This window comes from Pseudophryne corroboree, chromosome 3 (assembly GCF_028390025.1).
Source record: "Pseudophryne corroboree isolate aPseCor3 chromosome 3, aPseCor3.hap2, whole genome shotgun sequence".
NCBI classification, from domain to species: domain Eukaryota; kingdom Metazoa; phylum Chordata; class Amphibia; order Anura; family Myobatrachidae; genus Pseudophryne; species Pseudophryne corroboree.
The window spans coordinates 179,525,848-179,546,253 of record NC_086446.1 but is presented as its reverse complement, the minus strand read 5'-3'; the positions used below and the strand labels follow the sequence as shown (position 1 = coordinate 179,546,253).

General features: G+C 48.6%; 1 protein-coding gene across 2 annotated transcripts in view; it reads right to left on the bottom strand.

Moving 5' to 3' along the window:
- Positions 1 to 20,406, bottom strand: part of VCL (vinculin) — a 135,533-nt gene that overhangs the window by 66,682 nt on the left and 48,445 nt on the right. For both annotated transcript variants that reach the window (XM_063958645.1, XM_063958646.1), the window contains exon 3: positions 5,211 to 5,361. In XM_063958645.1, coding sequence (XP_063814715.1) covers positions 5,211 to 5,361 — 151 coding nt within the window. The remainder of the gene's footprint in view (positions 1 to 5,210; positions 5,362 to 20,406) is intronic.

The window sequence follows — 20,406 nt, the reverse complement described above, 5'->3', positions numbered from 1 at the left end:
GTTCCTGAAAGGACCATGGGGATTATACCAAAGCTCCCAAACGGGCGGGAGAGTGCGGATGACTCTGCAGCACCGAATGAGAGAATTCCAAGTCCTCTTTTGCCAGGGTATCAAATTTGTAGAATTTTACAAACGTGTTTTCCCCCGACCACGTAGCTGCTCGGCAGAATTGTAATGCCGAGACCCCTCGGGCAGCCGCCCAAGATGAGCCCACCTTCCTTGTGGAATGGGCCTTAACAGATTTAGGCTGTGGCAGGCCTGCCACAGAATGAGCAAGTTGAATTGTGTTACAAATCCAACGAGCAATCGTCTGCTTAGAAGCAGGGGCACCCAACTTGTTGTGTGCATATAGTATCAACAGCGAGTCAGATTTTCTGACTTCAGCCGTCCTTGAAATGTATATTTTTAAGGCTCTGACAACGTCCAACAACTTGGAGTCCTCCAAGTCGCCAGTGGCCGCAGGCACCACAATAGGTTGGTTCAGGTGAAACGCTGATACCACCTTAGGGAGAAAATGCGGACGAGTCCTCAGTTCTGCCCTATCCGAATGGAAGATTAGATAAGGGCTTTTATAAGATAAAGCCGCCAATTCAGATACTTTCCTGGCGGAAGCCAGGGCCAGTAACATAGTCACTTTCCATGTGAGATATTTAAAATCCACCTTTTTCAATGGTTCAAACCAATGGGATTTGAGGAAATCTAAAACTACATTTAGATCCCACGGTGCCACCGGAGGCACCACAGGAGGCTGTATATGCAGTACTCCTTTAACAAAAGTCTGTACCTCAGGAACTGAGGCCAATTCTTTTTGGAAGAATATTGACAGGGCCGAAATTTGAACCTTAATAGATCTCAATTTGAGACCCATAGACAATCCTGATTGTAGGAAATGTAGGAAACGACCCAGTTGAAATTCCTCCGTCGGAACACTCCGATCCTCGCACCACGCGACATATTTTCGCCAAATGCGGTGATAATGTTTCGCGGTGACTTCCTTCCTTGCCTTAATCAAGGTAGGAATGACTTCTTCTGGAATGCCTTTCCCTTTTAGGATCTGGCGTTCAACCGCCATGCCGTCAAACGCAGCCGCGGTAAGTCTTGAAAGAGACAGGGACCCTGTTGTAGCAGGTCCCTTCTCAGAAGTAGAGGGCACGGGTCGTCCGTGACCAACTCTTGAAGTTCCGGGTACCAAGTCCTTCTTGGCCAATCCGGAGCCACTAGTATTGTTCTTACTCCTCTTCACCGTATAATTTTCAATACCTTTGGTATGAGAGGCAGAGGAGGAAACACATATACTGATTTGTACACCCAAGGTGTTACCAGTGCGTCCACAGCTATTGCCTGTGGATCTCTTGACCTGGCGCAATACTTGTCCAGTTTCTTGTTGAGGCGAGACGCCATCATGTCTACCATTGGTCTTTCCCAACAGTTTATTAGCATGTGGAAGACTTCTGGATGAAGACCCCCCTCTCCCGGGTGAATATCGTGTCTGCTGAGGAAGTCTGCTTCCCAGTTGTCCACGCCCGGGAAGAACACTGCTGACAGTGCTATTACGTGATTCTCCGCCCAGCGAAGAATCTTGGCAGCTTCTGCCATTGCACTCCTGCTTCTTGTGCCGCCCTGTCTGTTTACATGGGCGACCGCCGTGATGTTGTCCGACTGAATCAACACCGGTTTTCCTTGCAGGAGTGGTTCCGCCTGGCTTAGAGCATTTTAGATTGCTCTTAGTACCAGAATGTTTATGTGAAGAGACTTTTCCAGGTTCGTCCATACCCCCTGGAAGTTTCTTCCTTGTGTGACTGCTCCCCAACCTCTCAGGCTGGCGTCCGTGGTCACCAGGATCAAATCCTGTATGCCGAATCTGCGGCCCTCCAATAGATGAGCCTTTTGCAACCACCACAGAAGATATACCCTTGTCCTTGGCGACAGGGTTATTCGCAGGTGCATCTGAGGATGCGACCCTGACCATTTGTCCAACAGATCCCTTTGGAAAATTGTTGCATGGAATCTGCCGAATGGAATTGCTTCGTAAAAAGCCACCATTTTTCCCAGGACTCTTGTGCATTGATGTACAGACACCTTTCCTGGTTTTAGGAGGTTCCTGACAGGTCGGATAACTCCTTGGCTTTTTTCTCGGGAAGAAAAACCTTTTTCTGAACCGTGTCCAGAATCATCCCTAGGAACAGCAGACGTATCGTCGGAAAACAGCTGCGATTCTTGGAATATTTAGAATCCAGTCGTGCCGTCGAAGAACTACTTTAGATAGTGCTCTTCCGACCTCCAACTGTTCTCTGGAACTTGCCCTTTTTAGGTCGTGCAAGTAAGGGATAATTTAGATGCCTTTTTTCTTTGAAGAAACATCTTTTCGGCCATTACCTTGGTAAAAAGGCCCGGGGTGCCGTGGATAATTCAAACGGCATCGTCTGAAACTGATATTGACAGTTCTGTACCACGAACCAGAGGTACCCTTGATGAGAAGGACAAAATTTGGACATGGAGGTAATCCTTGATGTCCAGGGACACCATATAGTCCCCTTTTTTCCGGTTCGCTATCACTGCTCTGAGTGACTTTATCTCGATTTGAACCTTTTATGTAAGTGTTCAAAACATATTAGATTTAGACTATGTGTCACCAAGCCGTCTGGCTTCAGTACCACAATATAGTGTGGAAAAATAATACCCTTTTCCTTGTCGTAGGAGGGGTACTTTGATTATCACCTGCTGGATATACAGCTTGTGAATTGTTTCCAATGCTGCCTCCCTGTCGGAGGGAGCCGTTGGTAAAGCAGACTTCAGGAACCTGCGAGGAGAAGATGTCTCGACTCTCCAATCTTTACCCCTGGGATAATACTCGTACGATCTAGGGGTCAACTTGCGAGTGATCCCACTGCGCCCTGAGACTCTTGAGACTACCCCCCCACCTTGAGTCCGCTTGCACGGCCCCAGCGTCATGCTGAGGACTTGGCAGACGCGGTGGAGGGCTTCTTTTCCTGGGAAAGGGCTGCCTGCTGCAGTCTACTTCCCTTACCTCTATGTCTGGGCAGATATGACTGGCCTTTTGCCTGCATGCCCTCATGGGAAAGGAAAGATTGAGGCTGAAAAGACGGTGTCTTTTTTAGCTGAGATGTAACTTGGGGTAAAAAAGGTTGGATTTCCCAGCTGTTGCTGTGGTCCCCAGGTCCGATGGACCGACCCCCAAATAACTCCTTCCCTTTATACAGCAATACTTCCATCTGCCGTATGGGATCTGTATCACCTGACCACTGTCGTGTCCCTGACATCTTCTGGGAGATATGGACAACGCACTTATCTTGATGCCAGAGAGCAAATATCCCTCTGTGCATCTCACATACATATATATAGAATGCATCCTATTAAATGCTCTACATGAATAAAATATTTTCAGTCAGGGAAACCGACCAAGCCAACCCAGCACTGCATCTCCAGGCTGATGGCGATCGCTGGTCGCAGTATAACCACCGTATGTGTGTATATACTTTTTAGGATATTTTTCCAGCTTCCTATCAGCTGGCTCCTTGAGGGCGGCCGTATCTGGAGACGGTAACGCCACTTGATAAGCGTGTGAGCGCCTTATCACCCTAAGGGGTGTTTCCCAACGTACCCTAATTTCTGGCGGGAAAGGGTATAACGCCAATATTTGCTATCGGGGTAACCCTACGCATCATCACACACTTCATTTTATTTTATCTGATTCAGGAAAAACTACAGGTAGTTTTTTCACTCCCACATAATACCCTTTCTTGTGGTACTTGTAGTATCAGAAACACGTAACACCTCCTTCATTGCCCTTAACGTGTGGCCCTAATGAGAAATACGTTTGTTTATTCACCGTCGACACTGTATTCAGTGTCCGTGTCTGTGTCTGTGTCGACCGACTGAGGTAAATGGGCGTTTTTAAAACCCCTGACGGTGTTTCTGAGACGCCTGGACCGGTCCTAATAGATTGTCGGCCGTCTCATGTCGTCAACCGACCTTGCAGCGTGTTGACATTCTCACGTAATTCTCTAAATAAGCCATCCATTCCGGTGTCGACTCCCTAGAGAGTGACATCACCATTACAGGCAATTTCTCCGCCTCCTCACCAACATCGTCCTCATACATGTCGACACACACGTACCGACACACAGCACACACACCGGGAATGCTCTGACAGAGGACAGGACCCACTAGCCCTTTGGGGAGACAGAGGGAGAGTCTGCCAGCACACACCAAAAACGCTATAATTATATAGGGACAACCTTATATAAGTGTTTCTCCCTTATAGCATCTTTTATATATATACAATATCGCCAAAATCAGTGCCCCCCCTCTCTGTTTTAACCCTGTATCTGTAGTGCAGTGCAGGGGAGAGCCTGGGAGCCTTCTCTCCATCTTTTCTGTGAGAGAAAATGGCGCTGTGTGCTGAGGAGATAGGCCCCGCCCCTTTTACGGCGGGCTCGTCTCCCGCTATTTTTGAAGTTAGGCAGGGGTTAAATATCTCCATATAGCCTCTGTGGGCTATATGTGAGGTATTTTTTGCCTCTAATAAGGTTTTTATTTGCCTCTCAGAGCGCCCCCCCCAGCGCTCTGCACCCTCAGTGACTGTTGTGTGAAGTGTGCTGAGAGGAAAATGGCGCACAGCTGCAGTGCTGTGCGCTACCTTTATGAAGACTCAGGAGTCTTCAGCCGCCGATTTTGGACCTCTTCTCTCTTCAGCGTCTGCAAGGGGGCCGGCGGCGCGGCTCCGGTGACCATCCAGGCTGTACCTGTGATCGTCCCTCTGGAGCTAGTGTCCAGTAGCCAAGCAGCAAATCCACTCTGCACGCAGGTGAGTTCACTACTTCTCCCCTAAGTCCCTCGTTGCAGTGATCCTGTTGCCAGCAGGACTCACTGTAAAGTAAAAAACCTAAGCTAAACTTTCTCTAAGCAGCTCTTTAGGAGAGCCACCTAGATTGCACCCTTCTCGTTCGGGCACAAAATCTAACTGGAGTCTGGAGGAGGGTCATAGGGGGAGGAGCCAGTGCACACCACCTGATCTGGTAAAAGCTTTACTTTTTTGTGCCCTGTCTCCTGCGGAGCCGCTATTCCCCATGGTCCTTTCAGGAACCCCAGCATCCACTTAGGACGATAGAGAAATATACTTTACTCCGACAACACCAAGCAACCACAACACTTATAACCACAGAACATATCGTCACTGTGTGGCTTACCTCAGCTTCATCAAATGTCAGGAGCAGGTCTGAAGTGCCAGAGAGTATTCCACGAGAGCCATCAATAAGATAATCGCGGGCTGGAACGGAGTATGGATCCGCATGCAGCATCTGTGCAGCCTGGACAAGCTTAGCGCAGGCATTTTCTACTCTGGGGCAAAAGAGTTATGCAATAGTTACCCCAGGAACACAAATTTATCTAACTGTATATGCACTAACCCAGAGGTTCTTAAACGCAGTCATCAAGGCACTCCAACAGTCCAGGGGGTTTGATCTAATTGATTGCGAAGGGTGCAATGTGCCATGGCCGTTCAACGCCGGTAACGGCAGCCGATCTCGCATCTTTTGCGGACAAGGGCGCAGAGCCCAATGAGGCGGAGAGCACTTTTGGGCGAGTTCGGGCTAATGAATTGACATCCAGGTTTTAAGTCTATCCATGCTTGGAAACAGGTGACTTAATTAGTGCCTCGGTCAATTAGATTTAATCAATTTCTGTGATGAGCCTTAGATATACTTAAAACCTGGACTGTTGGGGTGCCTTGAGGACAGAGTTTATAAACCTCTGCAATTAAAGAGAAAGTCTAAATGAAGATTTACCCATTCTTAACCCCTTGGCTGCTGAGCTTCACCTGTACTGAGGCAAGTTTGGCATCCAGTGTAGCACACACAAATAATGCCTTCAGGTGGCTTAGTAATTTCCATAAAGATAATTAGCCTAATTATAACCTGAACAAGGTACTTAAGCTTAGGCTGCACTAATTACAGTTGTGCATGGGATATACACTGTAATTCAAAACCTAAAACCATGTCACCGTTATTGCACCACAACTAGCACAGGACATAACACTGAAAAACAGGACTGCTCATTTATTTTTACATTGTAATGAGTGACACTAACAACCCAGTGAAGGAAACAAAAGCCAACTAAAACCTAGTATGTCTGACAAAACATCTGAGGAAAACAAACACGATGGGTAGCAAAAGGTAAAAGCAGGATTTGAGTGGAGTAGAGGGAGAGGAAATTAAATATAACACCATGTGTACACAAGGTCTGTTATACCTATAGGTCAGTGTGATACCCTCATGTATTTACTCTTGTCTTTACTCCAATATCCACCCCCCTGTATGACTTTTGCACCCTCAGAGGGAAATATGACTATAGACCTGTCACAGAGGGAGATGTAATAGATTAATTGTGCCCCCACGGGGGAGAGTTGGAGTCAGCTACTGAGCCAGGAAAGTGGGGAATACAGGCCCCCAGCGTGCGGCTGGCTGTTGAACTAAGCCGCAAACAGGAGAGCTCCTGTGAGACAGTGCTCCCCCCTTGTAGACTAGCTGACAGCGCGAGCAGGGTTGGGAGACCAGGACCGCTTGCGACAGGACCGTTGGAGGGACCCGCAGGGGCTGCTGGGACGTGTGGCGCATTGTGGATGGTGACTGAAAAGGATCATCGCTACGTGACCTGAGCTCCGGGATCGTCTGATGCAGCGAGCGGCCGCAGTTACCTCCTGGTCCCCTGTATGTAGCGTGTGAGCGGGGGCTTGATCCATGACGCTTCCTGGACGCCGGTGACATCAGACGGGAGGTGTAACCCATCCGCCCCGTAGGCGGGGATAGGCGGCGCCTTCCTTCCAAAAAGGCAGCCTGAAGGAGGTGCGGCCTGAAGTGATTGACAGCGGCAGGCGGAGCAAACAGGTCAGCCCAGCATTACATGAAAGGGAGACACAGTGTATGGGCAAAGCCATTAGCCATATAAGGCCGCTGGAAACCAGTGACAGCTCAGAGTATTAGAGAGATGGGTCATCCGCAATGTTAACCCTATACTACAGTGCAGGAATATTATTCAGCCAGGTCCTCTGCAAAGTAATAATAAGTGCACTTATTAGACCAACCTTAAGTGGATAAGATAACACTGCAGTGTAATAAAATATTGCCACCCAGTCATCAGTAGAGCAGCTCAGGGACAGCTACAGCCGTCAGATTGCATAAACAGATCGTTACAGGCTCCCCGTCTACAGCACCATACATCTTCACTAGAAATCAATTTACCGGTAGTGATCCAGCTGTAACCGCAGTTGGGGCAGTGCACAGTGCATTCCTCTATCACCTAGACCATTAAGCTGTGACACCAGACACAGCAAAGACTAATACACTCAGACTCCGAGATAGACCCCGTTGGCCTGCAAGGTAATACAGGCCGGTGCAACTGTTATCACTCACAAACCCGGTACTGAGTTTGTAAACCCCCCCTCCATAGCCCACCGGGTTCTAATCACCAACCTACTGTATTATCAGTTGCAAGTAAGTTAAGGACCTACTTAAGCAAGGAAGCGCAGTGTAAAAGCCGCCTGCAAGTCAGCAAGAGTCATCTCCGAGCCCAGGCTTGCTACATTCAAATTCTACAGACAGTCACATCGATCTTAATATAGTCAGGAGACAGCGACATAAATAATATACAGTGCAGGAACAATGGCTTTGCTCTCGTCAACTATTGGAAGGACATATATTTTCTATATATATATATATATATATATATATATATATATATATATATATATATATATATATATATATATATATATATATATATATATATATATATATCGCAGCCACACGATCAGAAACTAATTGCAGGTCTGCATAAGCTTTAGTTAGTGCATAGACCCTTACAGTGCCTGGCCAACACTTAAGAGTTTGCTTATAGCGGGTTAGTCCTTACCTAGGAGTATTATTGATAGGGTGTAGTAGACACTAGAGTCATGTGAGTACTTAAATAATAATTGTGTATCAACACCAACCAAATTACTTACACAGCACAGAGAGAAGTTCCAGTATAATAAATATTTGTCACTCATGTGGATAGGGTGTGTTATAGGGTAGTTCTGACAGAGCTTATTTAGTGTATTTTGAGGTGCTGTATAGTTGTATATTGCCGGCACTCTGGCTTGAATCAGACTGTTATCTGTTACAAAACAATAAATCGTTATTTGATGAAGAAATTGTGAGTGGAAGTTCTCTGGAGGTATTACATCAGCCTTATTTGGAAACAAAAATGCATTCTTTAACTGACATAAAAAGGACAAGTTCCTGTACCGTGATGGGCATTTTAACAGAGCCATTGTATGCACCATTATTGTTAGCCTCACTGCAAGAGACAAAATGTATGAAATTTAAAATTCCCAGAGAACTCAATTGTCCAGGCAGCCCTGTCTTAAACAGGGTACACACAACGGAGTGACCGGCATTTGTTCCAACATTGGAATGTTCGAGTCCAGATTGAGTTTTACACACTGGAACGATCATGATCTGTCATTCATTAGCATAAACAAGGCCGCTAACGTTATCGCTCGTTTTACCTAGTGATCATGGAAACGCGCAATAACCTGTACTGACTGAGCGATGCAGGACATTTGTCATTATTACCCCTTTCACATCTCCAATGTCGGATCCCATCCGGGAATTGAAAACTGGTCCTTCCCGGTCCATTGGAGACTCTCCCTACCCCTTTCACTGGCTGTCCGACCCGGCAATATGACGGGCCAGTTGTCATAGCGGCGGGGGGCGGAGCCGGCGCTGGGAGATGAGCTCATCTCTGCGCCGCCTCTCCCCATCTAGTAAACGGATACCGGGTTCGCATCGACCCGGGAATCCGTTTATACAGCCACGGACGCGGTATTCAACCAGGGAATAACACTGCTGATAACCCGGGTTGAATTACTGGGTCAGGCGACCCGGGAATTCAGAGCTGGCACTTTCACACCGCACACTGACCCGTGTCGACCCAGCAATATGCCGGGTCGATACCGGGTTATTTGTGCGGTGTGAAAGGGGTATATGAAATGGCAAATCAGCCCGACATCGCTCCAGTGTGTACCCAGCTTTATTTTCACTGCCATAGGAGATCACAGTAGATCAGACCAGGTCTATGGACTGGATACAAAGCAGATACACTGGCATCAGGGACAGCACAACATGCTCAGCAAAGCAATGCAGGGAGGCGCCAGCCTGGAGAGGCACCCTCCCTGCTCTGCTGCCACCCTGCTGTTGTCTGTCCACTGTTGCTGCAGGCCACCACAGCGCCTGTCTATATGACAGTAAGCAGCACCAGAATGTGAACCGTGGGGTAGCGCTGGAGAAGCAGTTATTGGAGTACAGTAACTCCCAGCAGAGCTTGGAGACCCTGCAGCTCTGGCTAATTCACCATAGGAAGCATTCCCAGGTCATTGCCTTCATGTGGGACAGGGAGTTGCAGAAAGGTATGGCAGGAAGTAGCCACCCACACACATGGGGTAATGCAGCCAGCAAAGAGCACACACTTGTACATGGGAAACACTTGTCTTAGTACTGGCTGCATACACTACAGATTTATGTCAAAGCAGTGGCACTAAAACTGCTGGCATTATGTGTATATTCGGCACGAATACTGTAGGCATTGTGTATAAGGGGCACTGCTGTGTGGCGTAACGTATATAAGGGGTACTGCTGTGTAGCGCAATATGTATAAGGGGCACTAGTGTATGGTGTAATATGTATAAGGGGTACTACTGTGTAGCGTAGCATGCATAAGGGGCACTACTATATGGTATAATATGAATCAGGAGCACTACGTGCAGTGTAATGTAAATAAGATTGTTCTACTGTGTGACGTAATTTTAAATGGGGGGTACTATTGTGTGGCCACGTCCCTTCCATGTGAGACTACACTCCTTTTTGCGACGCACTGTCCCTTTGTAAAGTATGGGAGGGAGGGCGCAAATTTACAGTTTGCAGGGGAGCAACAAATACCCTTGCACCGAACCTGGTTGGCATAAGTAAATATGGCTACAAGCCACCAACTGCCCTCGCCCACTGTCCAAGTTGGTCAATTGTAACCCCTTGATAAAGTCACACTGACGAAACGCGTTGGGCTACCTCTTTGATCTCCTATACTTGGATAAGCAGATTTCTGATTATCCTAAAACTGTTGGCTCCAAAAGATATATTTTACCCATCATATATACTTACTTTTAATCTTACCTATTTTTCGCTGATTCTAGTCATAAATAGTTTTTTATATATACTGCTTTTTATACATGAATAAAAATACTTATACCCCTTACAGACAGAAACTGAAATTACCGGGTGAAGCAGTTCCACCTGGTAATTTCATGAAACATACGGGTCCTTTTTCTGTGTGTAAGGGTCAACCCGGGTTGAAATTCCCGGGACTTCGACCCTGGAATTTACCAGTCGGAGACACTGGAATTTTGAACCGGGTTGACCCTTTCACACAGACAAAATACCCGTGTTGATCTGCAGGTTACTGGGTAGAAATTCTCAACCCGGTAATTTGCTTGTCTGTGTGAAAGGAAGAGGGGGGGGGGGGGGGGGGTCAGGCAAGTCCCGGCAAAACTACCTGGCGGCCGGGACTTTCAGACTTTTCTGTCTGAAAGTGGTATCATATTTTTTATATGTTTTATCCTGTTTATAATAAATTGTCTATGTAAAAATTTTACATTGGCTATATGGTTCACTTTTAAGAAAAAATAAGATTTTACTCACCGGTAAATCTATTTCTCGTAGTCCGTAATGGATGCTGGGGACTCCGTAAGGACCATGGGGAATAGACGGGCTCCGCAGGAGACTGGGCACTCTAAAGAAAGATTTAGGACTATCTGGTGTGCACTGGCTCCTCCCCCTATTACCCTCCTCCAAGCCTCAGTTAGGAACTGTGCCCGGAAGAGCTGACACAATAAGGAAGGATTTTGAATCCTGGGTAAGACTCATACCAGCCACACCAATCACACCATATAACACGTGATAGGAACCCCGGTTAACAGTATGATAACAATTGGAGCCTCTGAAGAGATGGCTCACAACAAAACCCGATTTTTGTAACAATAACTATGTACAAGTATTGCAGACAATCCGCACTTGGGATGGGCGCCCAGCATCCACTACGGACTACGAGAAATAGATTTACCGGTGAGTAAAATCTTATTTTCTCTGACGTCCTAGTGGATGCTGGGGACTCCGTAAGGACCATGGGGATTATACCAAAGCTCCCAAACGGGCGGGAGAGTGCGGATGACTCTGCAGCACCGAATGAGAGAACTCCAGGTCCTCCTCAGCCAGGGAATCAAATTTGTAGAATTTAGCAAACGTGTTTGCCCCTGACCAAGTAGCTGCTCGGCAAAGTTGTAAAGCCGAGACCCCTCGGGCAGCTGCCCAAGATGAGCCCACCTTCCTTGTGGAATGGGCTTTTATTGATTTAGGCTGCGGTAATCCTACCGCAGAATGCGCCAGCTGAATAGTGCTACAAATCCAGCGCGCAATAGACTGCTTAGAAGCAGGAGCACCCAGCTTGTTGGGTGCATACAGGATAAACAGCGAGTCAGTTTTTCTGACTCCAGCCGTCCTGGAAACATAAATTTTCAGGGCCCTGACTACGTCCAGCAACTTGGAATCCTCCAAGTCCCTAGTAGCCGCAGGCACCACAATAGGTTGGTTCAAGTGAAAAGCTGAGACCACCTTCGGGAGAAACGGAGGACGAGTCCTCAACTCTGCCCTATCCATCTGGAAAATCAGATAAGGGCTTTTACAAGACAAAGCCGCCAATTCTGAAACCCGCCTGGCCGAAGCCAGGGCCAACAGTACGACCACTTTCCACGCGAGATATTTTAATTCCACAGTCTTAAGTGGTTCGAACCAATGTGATTTCAGGAATGCCAAAACCACATTGAGATCCCAAGGTGCCACTGGGGGCACAAAAGGAGGCTGAATATGCAGAACTCCTTTGACAAAAGTCTGAACTTCAGGCAGTGAAGCCAGTTCTTTCTGGAAGAAAAGCGACAGAGCCGAAATCTGGACCTTGATGGACCCCAATTTGAGGCCCAACGTCACCCCTGCTTGCAGGAAGTGTAGGAATCGACCCAGTTAAAATTCCTCCTTCGGGGCCTTCATGGCCTCACACCAAGCAACATATTTCCACCAAATGCGGTAATAAAGTCTTGCGGTGACAACCTTCCTGGCTTTGATCAGGGTAGGGATGACTTCCTCCGGAATACCCTTTTCCTTTAGGATCCGGTGTTCAACCGCCATGCCGTCAAACGCAGCCGCGGTAAGTCTTGGAACAGACAGGGTCCCTGCTGCAGCAGGTCTTGTCTGAGCGGCAGAGGCCAAGGGTCCTCTGCCAGCATCTCTTGAAGTTCCGGGTACCAAGCTCTTCTTGGCCAATCCGGAACCACGAGTATGGTTTTCACTCCTCGCATTCTTATTATTCTCAGTACCTTGGGTATGAGAGGTAGAGGAGGAAACACATAAACTGACTGGTACACCCACGGTGTCACTAGAGCGTCCACAGCAATCGCCTGAGGGTCCCTTGACCTGGCGCAATATCTTTTCAACTTTTTGTTGAGGCGGGACGCCATCATGTCCACCCGTGGTCATTCCCAACGGTTTACCCGCATTTGGAAAACTTCTGGAAGAAGTCCCCATTCTCCCGGGTGTAGGTCGCCCATCGGAGAATCCTCGTGGCTTCTGCCATCGCCATCCTGCTTCTTGTGCCGCCCTGTTTACATGGGCGACCGCCGTGATGTTGTCTGATTGGATCAGTACCGGCTGGTTCTGAAGCAGGGGCCTTGCTTGGCTTAGGGCATTGTAAATGGCCCTTAGCACCAGAATATTTATGTGAAGCGAAATCTCCTTGGAAATTTCTTCCCTGTGTGACTGCACCCCAGCCCCGAAGGCTGGCCTCCGTGGTCACCAGGACCCAGTCCTGTATTCCGAATCTGCGGCCCTCTAGTAGATGAGCCCTCTGCAGCCACCACAGCAGCGACACCCTGTTTCTTGCCGACAGGGTTATCCGCTGCTGTATCTGTAGATGGGACCCGGACCATTTGTCCCACAGGTCCCACTGGAACGTCCTTGCGTGGAACCTTCCGAATGGAATTATGCTTCGTACGAAGCTACCATTTTTTCCAGGACTCGTGTGCTTCCACTGGAAGAAACACTCTTTTCTGGTCTGTGTCCAGAATCATTCCCAGGAACAGAAGACGTGTCGTCGGGACCAGCTGTGACTTTGGAATATTGAGAATCCAGTCGTGCTGCTGTAGCACTTCCCGAGAGAGTGCTACCCCCACTACCAACTGTTCTTTGGACCTCGCCTTTATCAGGAGATCGTCCAAGTACGGGATAATAAAAACTTCCTTCTTGCGAAGGAGTATCATCATTTCGGCCATTACCTTGGTAAAGACCTTCGGTGCCGTGGACAACTCCAACGGCAGCGTCTGGAACTGATAGTGACAGTCCTGTACCACACATCTGAGGTACTCCTGGTGAGGAGGGTAAATGGGGACATGCAGGTACGCATCCTTGATGTGATTATAGTGTTGAATAGCCACCAACACCGCCTCCCTGGCAGAGGGAGGTGCCGGTAAGGCAGATTTTAGGAAACGGCGGGGGGAAGAACGTCTCGAACTCCAGCCTGTACCCCTGAGATACTACTTGAAGGACCCAGGGATCCATGTGAGAGAGCCCACTGGGCGCTGAAATTTCTGAGACGGGCCCCCACCGTACCCGGGTCCGCCTGAGCAGCCCCAGCGTCATGCTGTGGACTTACCGGACGCAGGGAGGACTTCTGCTCTTGGGAACTAGCTGTGTGCTGCAGCTTTTTCCTCTACCTTTGCCTCTCGGCAGAAAGGATGAGCCTCTAGCCCTCTTGCTTTTCTGGGGCCGAAAGGACTGTACTTGATGATACGGTGCTTTCTTTTGTTGTGGGGTAGCCTGTGGCAAAAAAGTCGATTTCCCAGCAGTAGCTGTGGAAACGAGGTCTGAAAGACCATCCCCAAACAGTTTTACCCCCTTATAGGGCAAAACTTCCATGTGCCGATTCGAGTCGGCATCGCCTGACCATTGCCGAGTCCATAACCCCCGTCTGGCGGCAATGGACCTAGCGCTTATTTTTGATGCCAGCCGGCAAATATCCCTCTGTGCATCACGCATGTATAAGACCACGTCTTTTATATGCTCTATTGTCAGCAAAATATTGTCCCTATCCATAGTTATTTTCCGACAGGGAATCTGACCACGCAGCGGGAGCACTGCACATCCATGCCGAAGCAATGGCTGGTCGCAATATAATGCCCGAGTGTGTGACTATATCTTTCAGGGTAACCCCCTGCTTTTTATCAGCAGGTTCCTTCAGGGCGGCCGTATCCGGAGACGGTAGTGCCACCTTTTCTGATAAGCGTGTAAGCGCTGTATCTACCCCTATGGGGTGTTCCTCTGGCGGGAAAGGGTACGCTGCCAATTACCATTAAGAAATTATCAATTTCTTACCGGGGGAAGACCACGCTTCCTCACACACCTCATTTAATTTCTCAGATGCAGGAAAAACTACTGGTAGTTTTCTCTCACCAAACATAATACCCTTTTATGTGGTACCTGGGGTATTATCATAAATGTGTAATACATTTTTCATTGCCTCAATCATGTAACGGGTGGACCTATTTGGAGGGTACACTAGTCTCATCGTCGTCGACACTGGAGTCGGTATCCGTGTCGACATCTGTTTCTGCCATCTGAGGTAGCGGGCGTTTTTAGAGCCCCCCATGACATTTGAGACGCTGGAACAGGCACAAGCTGAGTAGCCGGCTGTTCTGTGTCGTCGACCTTTTGTGTAAGGAGTTGACACTTTCACGTAATCCTTCCATAAGTCCAACCACACCGGTGTCGATCCCGCAGGGGGTGACATCACATTTACAGGCATTCGCTCCGCCTCCACATCATTATCCTCCTCATACATGTCGACACAGCCGTACCGACACACAGCACACACACAGGGAATGCTCTGACAGAGGACAGGACCCCACAAAGCCCTTTGGGGAGACAGAGGGAGAGTATGCCAGCACACACCAGGGCGCTATATATCACAGGGATATCACATATAAAGAGTGTTTTCCCTTATAGCTGCCTATATATATTGTATACTGCGCCTAAATTGTGCCCCCCCTCTCTTTTTAACCCTTTCTGTAGTGTATTGACTGCAGGGGAGAGCCAGGGAGCTTCCCTCCAACGGAGCTGTGAGGGAAAAATGGCGCCAGTGTGCTGAAGGAGATAGCTCCGCCCCTTTTTCGCGGACTTTCTCCCGCATTTTTATGGATTCTGGCAGGGGTTAAAAAGCACCTATATAGCCTCTGGGGCTATATATGGTGCCAGTTTGCCAGCCAAGGTGTCAGTATTGCTGCTCAGGGCGCCCCCCCCCCCAGCGCCCTGCACCCATCAGTGACCGCAGTGTGTGGTGTGCATGAGGAGCAATGGCGCACAGCTGCAGTGCTGTGCGCTACCTTGGAGAAGACAGAAGTCTTCAGCCGCCGATTTTCCGGACCACCTTCTTGCTTCTGGCTCTGTAAGGGGGACGGCGGCGCGGCTCCGGGAACGGACGACGAGGTCGGGTCCTGTGTTCGATCCCTCTGGAGCTAATGGTGTCCAGTAGCCTAAGAAGCCCAAGCTACCACCACTTAGGTAGGTTCGCTTCTTCTCCCCTTAGTCCCTCGATGCAGTGAGCCTGTTGCCAGCAGGTCTCACTGAAAATAAAAAACCTAACAAACACTTTCTTTCTAGGAGCTCAGGAGAGCCCCTAGTGTGCATCCAGCTCAGCCGGGCACAGAAATCTAACTGAGGCTTGGAGGAGGGTCATAGGGGGAGGAGCCAGTGCACACCAGATAGTCCTAAATCTTTCTTTAGAGTGCCCAGTCTCCTGCGGAGCCCGTCTATTCCCCATGGTCCTTACGGAGTCCCCAGCATCCACTAGGACGTCAGAGAAATACTAGTGTTTATCTCATTATATTATAGCTTTGACACCATTGGTCACCTTCACCCCTATTCCTTTTTATATCTGTAGAAGAGTATGGGCGGGATGTACTAAAGGAAAAATGCTGTAAAACCCCCGAAAACGGGGGTTTTACTGCATTTTCAAAATTTACTAAGCCCCTACTGCCGCGTTTTCGTCCAGGGAATCGCTATCTTTGGATGGCGATGCCCTATAGAAGCCTATGGGCTTCTTATCGCCGACCGCCGCAACCCGCCGCAGACGCCGTCCCCCTCCCAACTGTTAATTTACATATTGGAGCTTATTGGCTGGTACGTTTATCACCTTGCATTTATCACTGGTTTATAACTTCCTTATGCTTGCTCCAGGTTAATACATCTGCCCTAGGGTTTGAAAAATTAGTCAGGAAGAACAGATTGGTTTGTACTGTACCTCTCCATTTTATCACTCTACAAAGATTAGTACATCTGCCCCATGGTGAAGTTGGAAGGTGACATGTAAGCTCTTACAACTGTCCTCTACACGTAATATGTCTGTTAATGCTCTGATTGATTATCATCAGGTTATTTTAACATTCATTTGAGAAAGACAGAACCACTGCCCAAAGTGACCACTTATGACAGCGATTGAATAGGATAAGACCTGGACTGAGTGGCTGGATCACATATGGTATTAATGGGGCTTGCTGATGTGGTCAGAAGATGGTCATGCAGATAGAGGGTGTGCAAACTACAGGAGGATGCATCAAAAAAAAAATAATTATTTACTTACCGATAATTCTATTTCTCGTAGTCCGTAGTGGATGCTGGGGACTCCGTCAGGACCATGGGGTATAGCGGCTCCGCAGGAGACAGGGCACAAAAATAAAGCTTTAGGATCAGGTGGTGTGCACTGGCTCCTCCCCCTATGACCCTCCTCCAAGCCTCAGTTAGGATACTGTGCCCGGACGAGCGTACACAATAAGGAAGGATAATGAATCCCGGGTAAGACTCATACCAGCCACACCAATCACACCGTACAACTTGTGATCTGAACCCAGTTAACAGTATGACAAACGTAGGAGCCTCTGAACAGACGGCTCACAACAATAACAACCCGATTTTTTTGTAACAATAACTATGTACAAGTATTGCAGACAATCCGCACTTGGGATGGGCGCCCAGCATCCACTACGGACTACGAGAAATAGAATTATCGGTAAGTAAATTCTTATTTTCTCTAACGTCCTAAGTGGATGCTGGGGACTCCGTCAGGACCATGGGGATTATACCAAAGCTCCCAAACGGGCGGGAGAGTGCGGATGACTCTGCAGCACCGAATGAGAGAACTCCAGGTCCTCTTTAGCCAGGGTATCAAATTTGTAGAATTTTACAAACGTGTTCTCCCCCGACCACGTAGCTGCTCGGCAGAGTTGTAATGCCGAGACCCCCCGGGCAGCCGCCCAGGATGAGCCCACTTTCCTTGTGGAATGGGCCTTGACAGATTTTGGTTGCGGCAAGCCTGCCACAGAATGTGCAAGTTGAATTGTGCTACAAATCCAACGAGCAATCGTCTGCTTAGAAGCAGGAGCACCCAGCTTGTTGGGTGCATACAATATAAACAGCGAGTCAGACTTTCTGACTCCAGCTGTTCTTGAAATATATATTTTCAATGCCCGGACCACGTCCAACAACTTGGAATCCTCCAAATCGTTAGTAGCCGCAGGCACCACAATAGGCTGGTTCAGGTGAAACGCTGACACCACCTTAGGCAGAAAATGAGGACGCGTCCGCAGTTCTGCCCTGTCCGAATGGAAAATCAGATATGGGCTTTTATAGGATAAAGCCGCCAATTCTGACACTCTCCTGGCTGAAGCCAGGGCCAGTAGCATGGTTACTTTCCATGTAAGATATTTCAAATCCGCCGATTTGAGTGGCTCAAACCAATGGGATTTGAGAAAATCCAAAACTACATTAAGGTCCCACGGAGCCACTGGGGGCACAACCGGGGGCTGTATATGTAGTACTCCTTTTACAAAAGTCTGGACTTCAGGAACTGAAGCCAATTCTTTCTGGAAGAAAATCGACAGGGCCGAAATTTGAACCTTAATGGACCCCAATTTGAGGCCCATAGACAATCCTGTTTGCAGGAAATGTAGGAATCGACCCAATTGAAATTCCTCCGTGGGGGCCTTCCTGGCCTCACACCACGCAACATATTTTCTCCAAATGCGGTGATAATGTTGTGCAGTCACCTCCTTCCTGGCTTTTACCAGTGTAGGAATGACCTCTTCCGGAATGCCTTTTTCCCTTAGAATTCGGCGTTCAACCGCCACGCCGTCAAACGCAGCCGCGGTAAGTCTTGGAATAGACACGGTCCCTGCTGAAGCAGGTCCCGTCTTAGAGGTAGAGGCCACGGATCCTCCGTGAGCATCTCTTGAAGTTCCGGGTACCAAGTTCTTCTTGGCCAATCCGGAGCCACGAGTATCGTTCTTACTCCCCTTTGCCGTATAATTCTCAGTACTTTTGGTATGAGAGGCAGAGGAGGGAACACATACACTGACTGGAACACCCACGGTGTTACCAGAGCGTCCACAGCTATTGCCTGAGGGTCTCTTGACCTGGCGCAATACCTGTCCAGTTTTTTGTTGAGGCGGGACGCCATCATATCCACCTTTGGTTTTTCCCAACGGTTCACAATCATGTGGAAGACTTCTGGATGAAGTCCCCACTCTCCCGGGTGTAGATCGTGTCTGCTGAGGAAGTCTGCTTCCCAGTTGTCCACTCCCGGAATGAACACTGCTGACAGTGCTATCACATGATCTTCCGCCCAGCGAAGAATCCTTGCAGCTTCTGCCATTGCTGTCCTGCTTCTTGTGCCGCCCTGTCTGTTTACGTGGGCGACTGCCGTGATGTTGTCCGACTGGATCAACACCGGCTGACCCTGAAGCAGGGGTTTTGCCAGACTTAGAGCATTGTAAATCGCTCTTAGCTCCAGTATATTTATGTGAAAAGACATCTCCAGGCTTGACCATACTCCCTGGAAGTTTCTTCCCTGTGTGACCGCTCCCCAGCCTCTCAGACTGGCATCCGTGGTCACCAGGACCCAGTCCTGTATGCCGAATCTGCGGCCCTCTAACAGATGAGCACTCTGCAACCACCACAGAAGAGACACCCTTGTCCGTGGTGATAAGGTTATCCGCTGGTGCATCTGCAGATGCGATCCGGACCATTTGTCCAACAGATCCCACTGAAAAGTTTGTGCGTGGAATCTGCCGAATGGAATCGCTTCGTAAGAAGCCACCATCTTTCCCAGGACTCTTGTGCATTGATGCACAGACACTTTTCCTGGTTTTAGGAGGTTCCTGACAAGTTTGGATAACTCCTTGGCTTTCTCCTCCGGAAGAAACACCTTTTTCTGAACCGTGTCCAGAATCATTCCCAGGAACAGCAGACGTGTTGTCGGTGTCAACTGAGATTTTGGAAAATTCAGAATCCACCCGTGTTGTTGCAGCACTAATTGGGTTAGTGCTACTCCGTCCTCCAGCTGTTCTCTGGACCTTGCCCTTATCAGGAGATCGTCCAAGTAAGGGATAATTAATACGCCTCTTCTTCGAAGAAGAATCATCATTTCGGCCATTACCTTGGTAAAGACCCGAGGTGCCGTGGACAATCCAAACGGCAGCGTCTGAAACTGATAATGACAGTTTTGCACCACGAACCTGAGGTACCCTTGATGTGAAGGGCAAATTGGGACATGCAGGTAAGCATCCTTTATGTCCAGGGACACCATAAAGTCCCCTTCTTCCAGATTCGCTATCACTGCTCTGAGTGACTCCATCTTGAATTTGAATTTCTGTATGTACAGGTTCAAAGATTTCAGATTTAGAATAGGTCTTACCGAGCCGTCCGGCTTCGGTACCACAAATAGCGTGGAGTAATACCCTTTTCCTTGTTGTAGGAGGGGTACCTTGACTATCACCTGCTGAGAAAACAGCTTGTGAATGGCTTCCAATACCGTCGCCCTGTCTGAGGGAGACGTTGGCAAAGCAGACTTTAGGAACCGGCGAGGGGGAGACTTCTCGAATTCCAACCTGTAACCCTGAGATACTACCTGCAGGATCCAGGGGTCCACCTGTGAGCAAGCCCACTGTGCGCTGAAATTCTTGAGTCGACCCCCCACCGCTCCTGAGTCCGCTTGTAAAGCCCCAGCGTCATGCTGAGGGCTTTGCAGAACCCTGGGAGGGCTTCTGTTCCTGGGCAGGGGCAGCTTGCTGTCCTCTCTTACCCCTTCCTCTGCCCCGGGGCAGATATGACTGTCCTTTTGCCCGCTTGTTCTTATAGGACCGAAAGGACTGCGGCTGAAAAGACGGTGTCTTTTTCTGTTGGGAGGGGGTCTGAGGTAAAA